Source organism: Marmota flaviventris, chromosome 2 (assembly GCF_047511675.1).
Source record: "Marmota flaviventris isolate mMarFla1 chromosome 2, mMarFla1.hap1, whole genome shotgun sequence".
Lineage (NCBI taxonomy): Eukaryota > Metazoa > Chordata > Mammalia > Rodentia > Sciuridae > Marmota > Marmota flaviventris.
In genome coordinates this window covers 28,636,967-28,651,376 of record NC_092499.1, presented here as the reverse complement: position 1 = coordinate 28,651,376, position 14,410 = coordinate 28,636,967, and the positions used below count along the sequence as shown (strand labels likewise).

The 14,410-nt window shown below is 47.3% G+C and overlaps 1 protein-coding gene across 1 annotated transcript in view; it reads right to left on the bottom strand.

Annotated features, from left to right (window-relative positions):
- Ltbp2 (latent transforming growth factor beta binding protein 2) overlaps positions 1–14,410 on the bottom strand; it is a 109,523-nt gene that overhangs the window by 58,162 nt on the left and 36,951 nt on the right. Inside the window, exons 4-6 of the mRNA XM_071607395.1 lie at positions 2,033–2,223; positions 993–1,163; positions 325–531 (exon numbers count right to left, since the gene is read on the bottom strand). Coding sequence (XP_071463496.1) covers positions 325–531; positions 993–1,163; positions 2,033–2,223 — 569 coding nt within the window. The remainder of the gene's footprint in view (positions 1–324; positions 532–992; positions 1,164–2,032; positions 2,224–14,410) is intronic.

Genomic DNA, 14,410 nt, shown 5'->3' with positions numbered 1-14,410 from the left:
GAAAAGTTGCGCATTGAAATTCTGCTTCCCATCCATCCTTCCCATCCAACCTAAGACTTCCATGGGTTCCTGAGGGCAGACCCTGACTTCACATTGCTGTGCCTTCCCCCAGCCCAGGGTAAATGCCAAAGCACAGGGAGGAATTCAGATGGAAGGGAAAGAGGAGTAGGGAAGGGAGCAGAGCCCTGCGGTGGGGGAGAAAGATGGGGGACTGACAGGGAAGGAAGGCCTGGAGGTGCTTCCCTGTCCCCAGCCAGCACAGCGAGGTGGCCCGCCCCCACTTGGGGTTCCTCCCAGGCTTGCTGCCCACTGCGCTGCACTCACCCATCTGGTTGGAGAGAGGCAGTGTGAAGGTGGATTGCTTCAAGGGGCCTTCCAACAGGGCCCTGTGGCGGGAGCCCCTCTCCAAAGTCTCCCTCTCCAGCTGCGGGGCAGGCAGGTGGCAGAACTTCCCGGTGGAGTTGGCAGGGCACCAGCATTCATCCCGGCCAATGCAGCGCCCTCCATTCAGGCAGGGGATCTGGCAGAAATCTACAAGAGAACAGTGGCACCCATCCCCCCATGTTGCTTGCTGGTAACAAGAGAGAAGCAGGCAGAGCAGGACAGGAGATGCGGATGGCTAGGGGAACCCAGTACCCACTGAGTCCCCAGAGCAAAGAAGTAACCAGCCCTTCTTTCTAAAAAGTCCTTCCATGTCTCCCCATGATGACCCAGGACACTAGGCAGTGGCCCCACTGTGAACTCCCTCATTTCTCTGTGGAGGTAACTTGGTCTGAGAGGTTATGTGATTTGCCTAGAGTCACACAGCCAGGCTGGGTGAAGACTCAGCCAGCCCTCCCTGTGACTTGGGACAACGGATGGAGCCACAGGACAGAGCAGCGGGCTTCCTTCCTTGGGAGAACTGGGCTCCGGTCCACGGCAGGCCTGTCCCTCTAGCCCCCCAGCCCTCCAGGCCCAGCCAGGAACCATCTGGGTGCTGGGAAGAGACTCACAGATGCGGAAGCCGGACTTGGGGTCATGCCCATGGCCGCCCTGGCTATACAGGGTGGTGGTGTCGCCCCGCTCACAGCTGTTGGCACAGTGCCCGCGGGCACAGGTCTGCTTGCAGATGGTGGGGGTGAAGACGATCTTGATCTTCTTGATTTTCTCTGTGAGGTTCTGCCCTGCAGAGAGAGGGCTTGGGTCCAGGGGGCAGGGCTGAGAGGCACAGCCGTGACCTCCAGAGCGTGGTTAGAGAGGCCCGTGGGACAGGAGGTACATCCACCCCAAGAGCATTTGCGTAGTACCTATGGAATGCCAGGTCCACGGTGGGGGCAGGATAACACCTTTGGGAAGTTCACAGATACAGCTTTGTACACCTTATCTCTCAACCCTCGTGATGGGTATTGCTTTAGGCAGAGCCACTAGAAATTGTCATTTGTGTAGGATAAAATGGCTGAGCATGGGCAGTTTGGGTACGTTTAGCCTAAGATTTCCATTTAACTGTTGGACCGAAGCTCAGAGACTTCCAGGCGGCCCCCCATCAACAGCTAGCAAGTGCAGCAGCTGGGCTTTGGACCAAACGGCAGGGAATGGAATGTTGCTCAAGCTGACCAGGAAGGAGGGCTTTCTATAGGAAGCGGGGAGGATAAGGCCTGAGGGATGATTAGAGGCAGGTTTGGGGGCCCGATTACGGGAACAAGGATCAAGCCCTTTATTTGGTACATTTGGTACGTGTAGGGAAGCCACCAGCAAGACATCAAGGAGGAAATGTGGGGGACTCGTGATCCAGGAAGGGTGGTGACAGGCAGAGATAGAGCAGCCAAGGTTTCAGGGTCTCCACAGGGGCCAAGTCCAGACCAGCTGGTTTGGCAAGCCTAGAGTCAACCCAGGGCAAGTACCCAAATACTGTTTTTTGATTGACTGAAAGAATGACGGACAAGGTGTCAATTCAACTCCTCTGGGACAGTGGAGAAGGAAGTAGAGGTGGGTTAAAGAGGGGTGGAGATTTAGATGTCCTGTTCCTCTAGGTCCCGAGGCAGGACAGCCTTACCCCAGGGAGACAAGAGGTGGTCCGGAGATGCTGCCTGCTGGGGACCATCCCTCTGCTCCAGGCCCAGGCCCACGGGCAGAGCATTGGAAGTCAGCTGGCCGCTGGCAGCACTGGCTGGGTAACGTCTGACCGTTCGGGACAGCCCCACGTGCTGCTGGGAGGGGAGGACTTGGCTGAGCCCACTCAGGGTCCTATGGAGACAGACAACCATGGCATAGGGGTCACATCCCAGGAGCAGCTTCTCTGTGCCCTCCCTCATCTGGCCACTTCTTCATATCACCCTTTATATGAATTAACTGTGGAGCACCCATTTACAGGTGGATTCAGGGACAGAGCCCAGAATCTCCCTCTTATTTATTTATTTAAATTTTAAAATTTGTTTTAATTAGTTTAACATGACAGTAGAATGTATTTATGCACTTTAATATATCATACATAAATGGGATATAATTTCTCATTTTTCTGATTGTACATGTCGTAGAATCATGTTTATTTATTTATTTATTTGTTTTATTTTTATTGTCGGTTGTTCAAAACATTACATAGTTCTTGGCATATCATATTTCACACTTTGATTCAAGTGGGTTATGAACTCCCATTTTTACCCCATATACAGATTGCAGAATCACATCAGTTACACATCCACTGATTTACATATTGCCATACTAGTGTCTGTTGTATTCTGCTGCCTTTCCTATCCTCTAATGTTTATTTTTATTATAAATAATATAGTAACAATATTCCAGGAGAAAAACATGAATGCATCATTCCCCACCCAACCAGCAAACACTTTCGCCTATTTCCTCCCAACCCTTGCTCAGATAAGTGATTTTACACTATCATCATCATCCATAGATACAAGTTAACTTGATCTTTTCACTTAACATTAGATCACACTCTACAGGATTCCACTTTTTTTTTTTCTTTTTGGTACTGGGGATTGAATGCAGGGGTGCTTAACCACTGAGCCACATCCCCAGCCCTTTTTATATTTTACTTAGAGACAGGGTCTCACTGAGTTGCTTAGGCCCTTGCTAAGATGCTGAGGCTGGCTTTGTGAATTCTTGATCCTCCTGCCTCAGCCTCCCAAGCCACCGGATTGGGATTCTATATTTTTCACTGTCCCATGATACTTTATCTGAAGATGAATCACAACTTTCTCAAATAGTCGCCTAGTATTTTTTAATTGCTTTAAACTTTTCATGGTGAACATTCTTACACATAGGATTTTTTTTTCTGTTAAAATATTCCTTTACTATTTTATTTCATTCTGTATATTTGAAAATTTTAAATAATGAACATTTTTATTTATCAGAGGATTCACTGGACTATTCTCATCTTTTCTACATGTTTCCAATTTTTTAAAATAATAAACATTTTGAAAAGGGTTACTACTTTAGGATTAACTCAGTCCCTTGGGCTACAATGGCTGTGTCAAAGGTTACAAACATTCACGGCTCTAATATGCATGGCGCTTTGCTTTCTGGAAGGATCACATCAAAATATACAAACACACCTTGTAGAGCAGAACCTCACCACATAGCATGTTAGGTTTTCGTTGCTGTTTTTGCTTTTTTTTTTTTTTTTTTTTTTTGTACTTTGTTCTTTGAATGAGTACAAAACGGCACTTCAAAGTTGATTTTATCTCCCATTTTAAAATTACTTCTGAGGTTGAAATTTTGTTCATCAATCTATTTCCTATTTGTATGGAAACTTTCTGCTCATGACCTTTGACGTCTTAACTATTTGAGTTGTTTGTCTCATAAAATTGTAACCCACCAGCCCCAGATTCCTATCCCTGGACTGTTGAGAGGACTGAGAACACATGGAGACCGTGTGGTTATTTTGTGAAAACAAGTAAATGGTCACAATTTGAAAAGTTTGCTGGAATTTTAAAGTCCATGAACAAAGGGACAGAAAAGGGTTAGTTACAGTTTGTACTAAATACCTCTTGCCAAGCCAGATAAGAAAATGTGACTGAGTCATTTAAAAGTCTTCTTCATCTAAAGGGAATAAACAGACTAAAAAAAAATTAAAAATAATTTTAAACAAGCAAACTTGCTACTGCTGCCCGAGCATCCTTATATATAAAAACCCAAGTGCCTAATCTGGTATCAACATGTTTTCACCACCAGAGTCATCTGAGCCTGATTTATTGTCATCTATTGCTGTGATGGAGAATTAAGTAACAGGAATAACAGCAAGGTTCCCGGCAGATTCTCCCTGCATAGAGGCTGCTATCCCAATGGTTCACCTCAGCCTCATCCTCTGAGGTGGGCAGGGAGAGAGGGCAGTGGGCAGGGCTGTAGGCTCTTGGCTCTGCCCCCCTGGGGGTCTCCAGCTGGCTGCTGTTCCCCTCTTGGCTTAGAAGGCAGAGGCAGCTGGGCCAGGGTAGAGACTGTGAGCCGTGGGGTCTGTGAGCCCAGTCACTTGGCCTTGTGCCAGCTCTACACTCACTTCCCTTAACCAACCACAAGCCTTCAGCCAGGTCTTGGTTGCATGTCTCATCCTGATCTCAGACAGGTGGTGGGGCATCAGAAGAGTCTGGTGCCCTGTTTGGTCCAGGGTGGTCCAAAGAAGCAGTGTCCCCCTATGGACAATAGAGCAAGGGCAACAGAGGTGAGCAGAGCCCCAGTGAGAAGGTAACTTTCTTAGAAGAGCTGCTGCCACCTCAGCTGAGGACAGGGGTCCCCAAACTTATACAGCACAGGATGGAACTTGTTATCTCTCTGGATTGTTCCAGGAAAGTCCCAGCAAAGCTGCCAGAATGGACCCAAACCGTCATCTAGACCTCAGGATTTCATGGATTAGTGAAACTGTGAAGCAAATCTGGGGGACCAACGTAAGTGGCCAACGTTTTATTTAGGTGTAATATTAAAACATGCACACCTACCAATGATTACCACCATCATTTCATGAAAGAAAAGACATCGCAGTGCCCAAAACACACTTGAATAAGTTTAATGTTATGGGAATCTCACCACGTTGACTTCATTTTGCCTCTTTGTGGACCATAAAAAGTCCATAGCAAGGTGGGGGTGAGGGGGCTGGGGTTGTGGCTCAGAGGTAGAGTGCTCGCCTGGCATGCGTGAGGCACTGGGTTCGATCCTCAGCACCACATAGAAATAAAATAAAGGTATTGTGTCCACCTACAACTAAAATATAAACCTTGAAAAAAAAAAAAAGGCCACTGCAGAGAGCACCATACCACGCCAAGGGGGATCCACTAAGTTCTGCTCTCACCCAGACTCCAGGAGTCTTTCAATGAATTCGGGGGGAAAAATTCCCATTCCAGCTACGTGGGACCTCCAAACCACATGAAAACAACCTGCATAGTGTGTACCCACAGTTGTGCCACACAGTTAAATGTGCAGAGTGTGCCCATACCCTGACCCCACACTAAGATCTTCAAATGGTGATGTGGAGACACTCAGTGAGGGGCTCCAAGTCACCCACCCCAACCATTTCCACCCTTGCCTGGCAGTTTCACTCTAATTTATAGAGATATAAATAACATAGGTTTCCAAATACTATTTTGTTATTGAAGAGTCTTTGCTGTTAAAAGACAAGTTGAAAATATCATTATATCAATATAAGGTAGAATCATTATCATTACCACTCATTGAAAACTGAGTCAACTGCTCAGTTTTTATTTATTTATATTTTTATTTTTTGAGATGGGGTCTTGCTATGCTGCCCAGGCTGGCCTCAAACTTGTGATCCTCCTGCCTCAGCCTCCTAGGTACCTGGTATTATAATCAGGTATGCACCACCACATCCAGCTGAGCCAAAATGCTTTAAATATGTCCCCTTATCCATGTTACTTTAGTGATTAGAAAAGTAAGTTGCAAAATAATATGGATGATATGCTTCCGGTTTTATATTTTAAGAAAAATTTCGCCCTCTGCCTTAGACATTGATATATGCAAAAGGAAACATCTGGAAAGATCTGTATACAGTGGCTGCTCCTTGGGATGAGAGTGCCTGTGCGTGGGTAACTACAGTTTTAAACATTACATATGTCAGTATTTTGGGAATTTTTTAAACAACAAATATGCATTGTACAGAATAAATATATATTTATTTTGTAATAAAAATAAATCTCTATCCTTCCCAGAAACTCCATTTTAGAGATAAGGCAATGGAGGCTTAGAAAAGCATGTAAATGCCTGCAAACAACTAGGACCCAAGTTGGACTGTGGTGGGGAACAGGTTTGCAGATGCAAGAAAGACTAGAAGGACTCCAGAAAGTCTCAGGAGGAAGCGACCTTTGAGCTGGTACTTAAATGGATGCGTAGGGTTTCTAGAACCCAGAATTAGGAGGAAGTTCTTCTAGATTAGGAAAAAAATAAGGTGATGCCCATAAGTGGGAAGCACCAGCCATGTTTAAGAAAGAATCAGGAGCAGAGTTTGAATAAAGCACAGAATGGAGGCGAAGAAAGGGAAAGGAAATAAAAGCCAGTCAGTGTCTACCAGGTGGCAGGAAGTCTGCTAAGTGTTTCCCAAAATTTACTTAATCAAAAACTCTATGATCAAAAACCTCTGCTTGGCCAAAACTGCTCTAAAACAAAGTAGAGGATAAATGACCCAACGGGGAGAATATGTGCAATCACATCACAGACAAAAGAGGAATCTCGGTAACATCTAAAGAGTTCCTAGAAACAGGAAAGAGTCCAGTGGCCCTGAAAGGAAGCCAGCAAAGGATATGAAGAAACAGTTCACAGGGGGAAAAAAAATGTTTCTTACACAGGAAGAAATATGCTCGACCTCTTATTAGAAATGTACAAATGAAAACTACTCTGAGACAGGAAGTCTTAATCCATCAGACTAGCAAGACTGTGAACGTTTAATAACACTCCCAATGGGTGAGACTGCAGAAACAGGCCATTCTCTCAGATGTTGCTGGCAGGAATATAAACTGATACAACTCTTTTTTGCGGGGGAGGTGATACCAGGGATTGAATCCAGGGGTGCTTAACCACTGAGCCACATCCCCAGTCTTTTTTTACTTTTTATTTTGAGACAGGGTCTTGCTAAATTGCTGAGGTCCTCTCCAAGTTGCTGAGGCTGGCTTTGAACTCACAATTCTCCTGTCTCAGCCTTCCCAAGCTGCTGGGATTACAGGTGTATGCCCCTGTGCCTGGCTTGATTCGACTCTTATGGCCAGCATTTTGACAATTTTGCATTATACTCCCAGCACAAGGCATGTATGCTCTGACCTTGCAATCCCCCCTCAGAGACTATTCTGCAGGTAAACCTGCTGTGGTAGGTGCTACTGCTGTTCTCCCGAGGCCCCCTTTGCATTCCCAGCAGCTGTAAAGGAGAGCCAAAGACTTCCACCTGGGACTTCTGAGTCCCAAGCTTGGTTAATGGGAACCTCCTGAGACGCTCCTCCCACCACCTTGACTACCCAGCCAATGACTGCCCAGCCAATGGCTGCCCCAACAGAACTTCAAAAGCCTCTCCCCCTTTGTCTCAAGAAGGGACAACTTTGTAAACTCCAGCCTCATCTGGGCCAAAGCTTGATTTACCTGGGAATCTATCCTTCTTTGGGTCTCTCCATGTCCCATTCTGCTTTCCTTCTCCTTAGCATTCTCCCACTGAATCTCACACACCTGAATTCCACCTCTGGGGGACCTGACCTAAGGCAGTGGTATATATCCAAGATGATACATGACCATTCGTAGCAGAACTATTTTGTAATAGCGAAATATTTTGTACAGAATAAGTGTCCTTTCAGGGGATTGGTTTTAAAAACTAGAATCTAAAGACAGTGGTGGGGGGGTAATGCACCCCTGTAACCACAGCTACTCTAGAGGCTAAGGCATGAGGATCACATGTTTAAAGCCAGCCTTGGCACTTTACTGTGACCCTGTCTCAAAATAAAATAAACAGGGCTGGGATGTAGCTCAGTGGTAGAGTGCTTGTCTATCATGTTTGAGGCCCTGGGTTAGATCCCCAGCATGGCAAAAAAAGAAAACCAGAACACTAGGATCTATCTAGGAATGGAGTCATGCACCCTGGACATAGAAACAGCTCCTTGACATCAGTAAGGAGTGTTCTCCAAGATATATATTGAAATGCGAAATAAACAACAGCTCAAATCCCACCCACCAGCTGTTTTCATATAGCCTGTAACCTAACAATGGTTTTTAAGTTTTTAAATGGTTGAAGAAAAAAAAGTCGTAAGAGTAACATTTCTTGACATGAGAAAATGATATAAAATTCAAATTTAAGTTTCCATAAATAAAGCCTTCTTGGAGCACAGCCACACTCATTGTCTAGCACTGTTTTTGCTCTGCAGCCATTCAGCTGAGTAGTTGCAGAAGCCATATGTCATAGGAAGCCTAAAATATTTACTCTCTGGCCTTTTATGGAAGAAGTTTGCTGACTCCTGGTGTAGGGCATGTAAACTTTTGTGTAAAAATACAGAAAATAAGGATACATGTTGTATTTATTTGCAGAATCATAAAGCAACCTTGGAAGGATACCCTGGAAAATTAATAACAGTGCTTACATGTGTGGGAGGGGTGGTGGGTAGGAAGTGGGGCTGGGGCTGGGGACCAACCAGTGCTATAATTGAATGAATACTTACTCTGTGCCCAGCTTGGTGCCAATGATGCACGTCACATGCATTCCCTCACGTAGGCCTCTCCATAACCTAAGAGTTAGTACTCACTACCCCATTTTATAGTCCATTTTATAGGAAACAGAATGAGCAGAAGTTCTATGCCCTATTGAAGTTTACAGAACACATATGTGCAAATGCCAAGTTACTAAGCCAGGTTAACGTCATCCTAAATGCACCCACCATCTGTCACTTCTATCGCCATTTTACAGATGAGGACATTAAGGTTTTGAGGGATTCAAGAATAGGTTTGAGCCCTCATGGACGAGGGCCTAAAATGCTGTATTGATTGGGTAAGGGGACATCCCTGGAGATCTTGGAGCAGAGAAACGACATGGTCTGAGGAAGAGTCTACCCTCTTTCACTCATCAAGAAGCACTTGTGCGTGTCTGTCACATGCAGGCACTAGGGGCCAAGGCACTAGCTCCCCTCTTAGCTCCAATGGAGGCTGGACAAAGAGACCAGCACCTGACCAAAGGTGAGGGTAGCCCAGCACAATGACGCACATCTGTAATCCCAGTGGCTTGGGAGGCCAAGGAAAGAGGATCGCAAGTTCAAAGTCTGCCTTGGCAATTTAGTGAGGCCTTAAGCAATTCAGTGAGACCCTGTCTCTAAATAAAATATTTTTTAAAAGGGCTGGGAATGGGGTGCAGTGGGTTCAATTCCCGGTTCAAAAACAAAACAAAACGGTGAGAGGTTCAGGAGAAGCTAGCATTGGCTTTGAGAACTCTTGGTCTCCAAGTAGGTCTAGGACAGGATGCAGTGGGCATTCCTAAATGATGATTATTCTGGAGAAAGACTCCCTGGTGGTTGACAGACTAGGAAGGGGAGGGCTACAGACCAGCTGGGGAATGCTTTGGCTAGGGTCTGGGCCAGGAGTGACCAAATATGGGACCAAGAAAAAGGTATGAATTCAAGGGATGTTCAAGAGTAGAAAAAGAAAATTCCCAGTGGAATGGACGGAGGGGCTTCCAGGAGCCCAGACCTCAATCTGAGTCCTACAAGATGTGGATGATGGGCTTGGTTTTGGACATGATGAGTGTTTTGTACCTCAAGATGGATCTTAAGGGGCTGGGATTGTGGCTCAGAGGTAGAGCGCTCGTCTAGCATGCATGAGGCCCTGGGTTGGATCCTCAGCACTACATAAAAATAATTAAAAAAAAAAAAAAAAAAGGTATTGTGTCCACCTACAACTTAAATATTAAAAAAAAAAAAAAGATGGATCTTAAGGACTGGGTGGGGATGTAGCTCAGTGTTAGTGCTTGCCTAGCATCACAAGACCCTGGGTTCAATCCCTAGCACTTTATTAAAAATATAAATAAATAGAGTCCAGGGGCCAAAGACACAGGACGGGTGGGGGGGGGTTCTGAGTGAGGAGGTGCTGGCTGCTGAGCTGGGGTGTGGGCTGCTCCCGATCAGGGAGAGCGCGCAGAACTAGCTGCAGAGGACATTAACCCTGCTTCCCGGTTGGAAGGGGGAAAATCTGTTAATGAACAGAGCAGTCTCAGTTTTAAGTTTTACTCCCGTAAATCCTTCTCCAACCTCTGGCGCCTGCTACCACTTGTCTGCTAGGGCACGATTAAACAAATGAACAGGCAATCGGCTCGTATTAGCAGAAAACCATGCCAGGAGCCCACCCGCGTCACTCGACATCTCCACATTTCGCTCTTTTCACGGGCACATGTGTGCCTAGGGCCGGCTTTTCCTTTTGGCTTTGGTTTTGTTTCTTTGTCATAGTTTCCAGTTAGTTCCATCATGGATTTCAATGTATTGAGAGTTCACAGTATTCCTTGTAACTTCCGGAAGCTGTGGCACCTAAACACCGGGGAACGTAAGTGTGAAGAGCCGAGAGAAGGGTGGAGAGCCCTGGGCCAACAGGACTTGGGACAAACAAGGTAGAGGCCGTGAAGGCAGCTGGGAGGCAGCAGCAGTGAAGGAAATGGAGTAGGGTAAGGGCATCAGAGAGGAGGACCGGTTCCCAGAACCTCTGCTTCAGGCCGAAGGGGCAGCAGCAGCCCCCTCCTATGATTATAGGCCCAGCTCGCTGCAGGTTACACACCCTGATGCCTCCCAAGTGGCTCAGTCTTACCGGAGGAACTGGGTGCTGTCAAGGCTTGGAGAGGGCAGAGATCTGCCTCCTCTCTCCATCTGGCTGGCCAGGGAGGCCTTGCACGGGCCAGGGTCAGATGGCACTGGGCTGCCACACACCGCAGGAACCAAAGGCAGAGAGAATAGGGCAGTGAGCTTAGTGAGTACTGCCTGGGTGGGGCTAGTACCAGCCTGTTGCCTGGCACCATCTACACAGGTACCCTCGCTCCCTACTGCCCATCCTGGAAGGGTGAAAGTCAGCCCTTCCCAGGTGTCCCCCAGGTGTCTCAAGATCACTCTGCTGCTGGGCCACCCTCCCAACCCCGTCAGCCTCCCTGGTCTGCCTGAGGACCCCACTCAGCCCTGTGAGTTACACCCGCTGCTCTGAGGCCAAGCCTGGGGCCTCTCGCTCTTTCCGTGGCCACACCCAGGTCTGAGAAGATTGGATTTCTGGCACACAGACCCCAGGGGATGCGGCTGACAGGATAGGGATGGGGGCGGGGTGGAGGCCGAACCCTGCAGGGGTCTCTGCTTCCCAGAGTTGCACCCTGGTCTACTTGGAAGCTAGCTTGGAAGAGAACACAGCATCCCTGTTTCCAGGCAGGTAACTAAGCTGGAGGCTCCAGCTCTGCACGCTCTGGGGAATATCAGGGAGGACACCCAGCCCCCGCCAGAGACCTCAGGCCTGCCTCCAGAGCGGCCCTGAAGTAGGTGCTGCCTCAGTTCCCAAAGGGTCCAGAGACCCCTAAGAGCCTCATTGCTCTCCTCCACCACCCCACGCCTCACACCTCTGTGGACTGTGAAGCTCTGTGGGGCCCCCGGCTGCCAAGCCCACACCCCTTGGCTTGCTGCCTGCCTGTGTTCTCTTCTGGCTGGGCAGGAGAGCCAGCAGACTTCCTGGGCACGAGGCCCACACCCAGTGTGGGACACAGCTGGGAGGAGAAGGTGGCCCCGAGGGGCTGCCCAGGGCCCAGGCAATGCCCTTCCTATTCTACCTACTTGCCCAAGAGTCATATTCCTGGGGCAACGGCCCTCTCCCTCCCACTATGAAGAAGAGCTCCACCAAGAGTCCTCTGCCTCCCTGTGGGCCCACCGGACCACCCTGGAGCTGGGCCAGGGACAGAGACCCCCAGAGGGGAAGGGACTGGGTCTTGCCCTCTTGATATCCCCCTGGGAAGACTTTTCAGCTTGTGGGAAACCTGGATTTCATGAATTAGGGCACTTAAGAGGCCTTTGAAAGGTGCACAGACCCATCATGCACCATGGGAAGGCATGGATCCAGATAGGGAAATGGAGGGAGGGTGGCCTAGTATACCTGTTGCCTTTGCATGGATTAGAAAAGGGGTCCCTCAATTATCAAGAATACAAGTAACAATAAATGTTGGTGAGGATGTGGGAAGAAAGGTTCACTCACACATTGCTGGTGGGACTGCAAATTGGTACAACCACTCTGGAAAGCAATATGGAGATTCCTCAGAAAACTTGGAATGGAACCACAATTTGACCCAGTCACCCCACTCTTTGGTTTATACCTAAAGGACTTAAAATCAGTATACTACCATGACACAGCCACATCAATGTTTAGAGCAGCTCAATTCACAACAGTTAAACAAGGGAACCAACCTAGGAGTCCTCCCACAGATGAATGGATAAAGAAAATGTGGTACATATACATAATGGAATATTACTCGGCCATAAAGAAGAACAAGATTATGGCATTTGCCAGTAAATGGATGGACCTGGAGACTATTGTGCTAAGTGAAATAAGCCAGTCCTCAAAAACCAAAAGCCACATATTCTCTCTGATATGTGGATGCTAACTCACAATGGGCAGTGGACATTAAAAGTGCTTTGGATTAGACAAAGGGGAATGAAGGGAATGGTAAGGGATGGGAATAGAAAGATAGTAGAATGAATCAGACATAACTTTCCTATGTGCACATATGAATACATGACCAATGTAACTCCATATCATGTTACATCTACAAGAAGTTATACTCCATGTATGTATGATATGCCAAAAGACACTTTAGTGTCATGTATAACTAGTAAGAACAAAATAAAAAAAATAAAAAGAATCAGAATTGATGGTAATAACCACAAAAAAAAAGAAAGAAAGAAAGAAAAGGGAGCCTCTGGGTGGCCAGTGACAGAAGTTGCCCCGCTTCCTTCAGGCAGATTGCAGGAGGCCATATTTTAGCTTTGTTCATCTCCTGACCAGCACTCTTGGTGCAGGGAGCAACATGCACAGCCATCCACGCTGGCCCACGGACAAGGCCCTGCATGCCAGCATTTCATAACAACTCAAGAGAGGAAAAGCAGGAGAGCTGCGGGAGCCAGCGGCCTCATGGCCAGGTAAGCTGTCCAGCTCCAATGCTCCAGGCCTCCTAAGAGGGGAACTAGGGCTGGGTGGCTGGAGAAGGCTTTCCAGAGTTGTAAGAAGCGAGCTGGAGGAAGGGTTGGGAGAGCAGAGAAGACCAAAAACACAAAGGGACAAATTCAGGGATGTGTCAGCAGTGATGTCCAGTGTGTGATGAGGCCTGTCTGGTTAAAGGGAAACAGGAGGCAAGGATGACCATAAAAACAGCAAATAGCTTCTTCATGCTTATTATATGCCAGGCATTATGGTAAGTACTTTGCATATATTAATGTATTTATCATTAAAATTTGGAAGTCAGAGCCAGGCGTGGCCTGTAATCCCAGTGGCTCAGGAGACTAAGGCAGAAAGATTGTGATCTCAAAGCCAGCCCCAGCAACTTAGCAAGACCCTGTCTCTAAATAAAATATAAAACAGGGGTGGGGATGTGGCTCAGTGGTTGAGTGCCCTTGGGTTCAATCCCTGGTTCCAAAAAAGAAAATTGGAAGACAGTATTATACCTATTTATGGATGAGGTATAGAGAAACTAGATGATTTGTCTAGTCACCCAGGCAATGACTAGCAGCTAGGAGTCAAATACTGTGTCCTGCTGATATTCCGATTCCAGATCCTGGACTCTGAACTTCTATACTAGGTCTCTGCTTGAGAACTATATTTTGGGACTAGACTGTAGAAGACCAAGAGTCTGGGCCTCATCCTGTGGGCCTCATGCCTAAAAGGGGAGCCCTGAAGAAGGTGTTTTTACCAGAAAGTAACATGGTTCAAAGGGGTGCCTTAGGAAGATAAGCCTGCAAAACCCTTCCCTGAAGATGAAACCCCCATCCTGCCCTGCGCCCACACTGCCCAGGCAGGCAGTGCTCCTCAATGAGCTGGGTGTGCCTTAGCCACTTTTGCATGCCAGATCCCTGGATCTGAGCATTTAGGGACAAGGCACAAGTCCAAGTCATCTAGTACTCCTAGTGCTGGAAGGAAGGAGCGGGGAGAGGGAGGGACGGAGGGTGGGACTGAAGGCCGCAGGCAAGGCTGTGCCTGAACAAGATCTCTGCTAGTTACCTGACTCAGAGATCATCCCTCTTTTGAACACCCTTTATTCCAACTGGTCTGAAAAATCCATCAGGACATACAGAGAATGAACAGTAGAAGGATTAATAGGTAGTAAGGAATTCACACAAGAATGGTTATTTATTCCTGCCTTATTGGAATGTCTCTTAGGGGGTGCAGCTATGGGAGCTAATAGCACAGGATGCTGTGGGGCAGACACCTGGGGATGTTAAACCCAAGGACC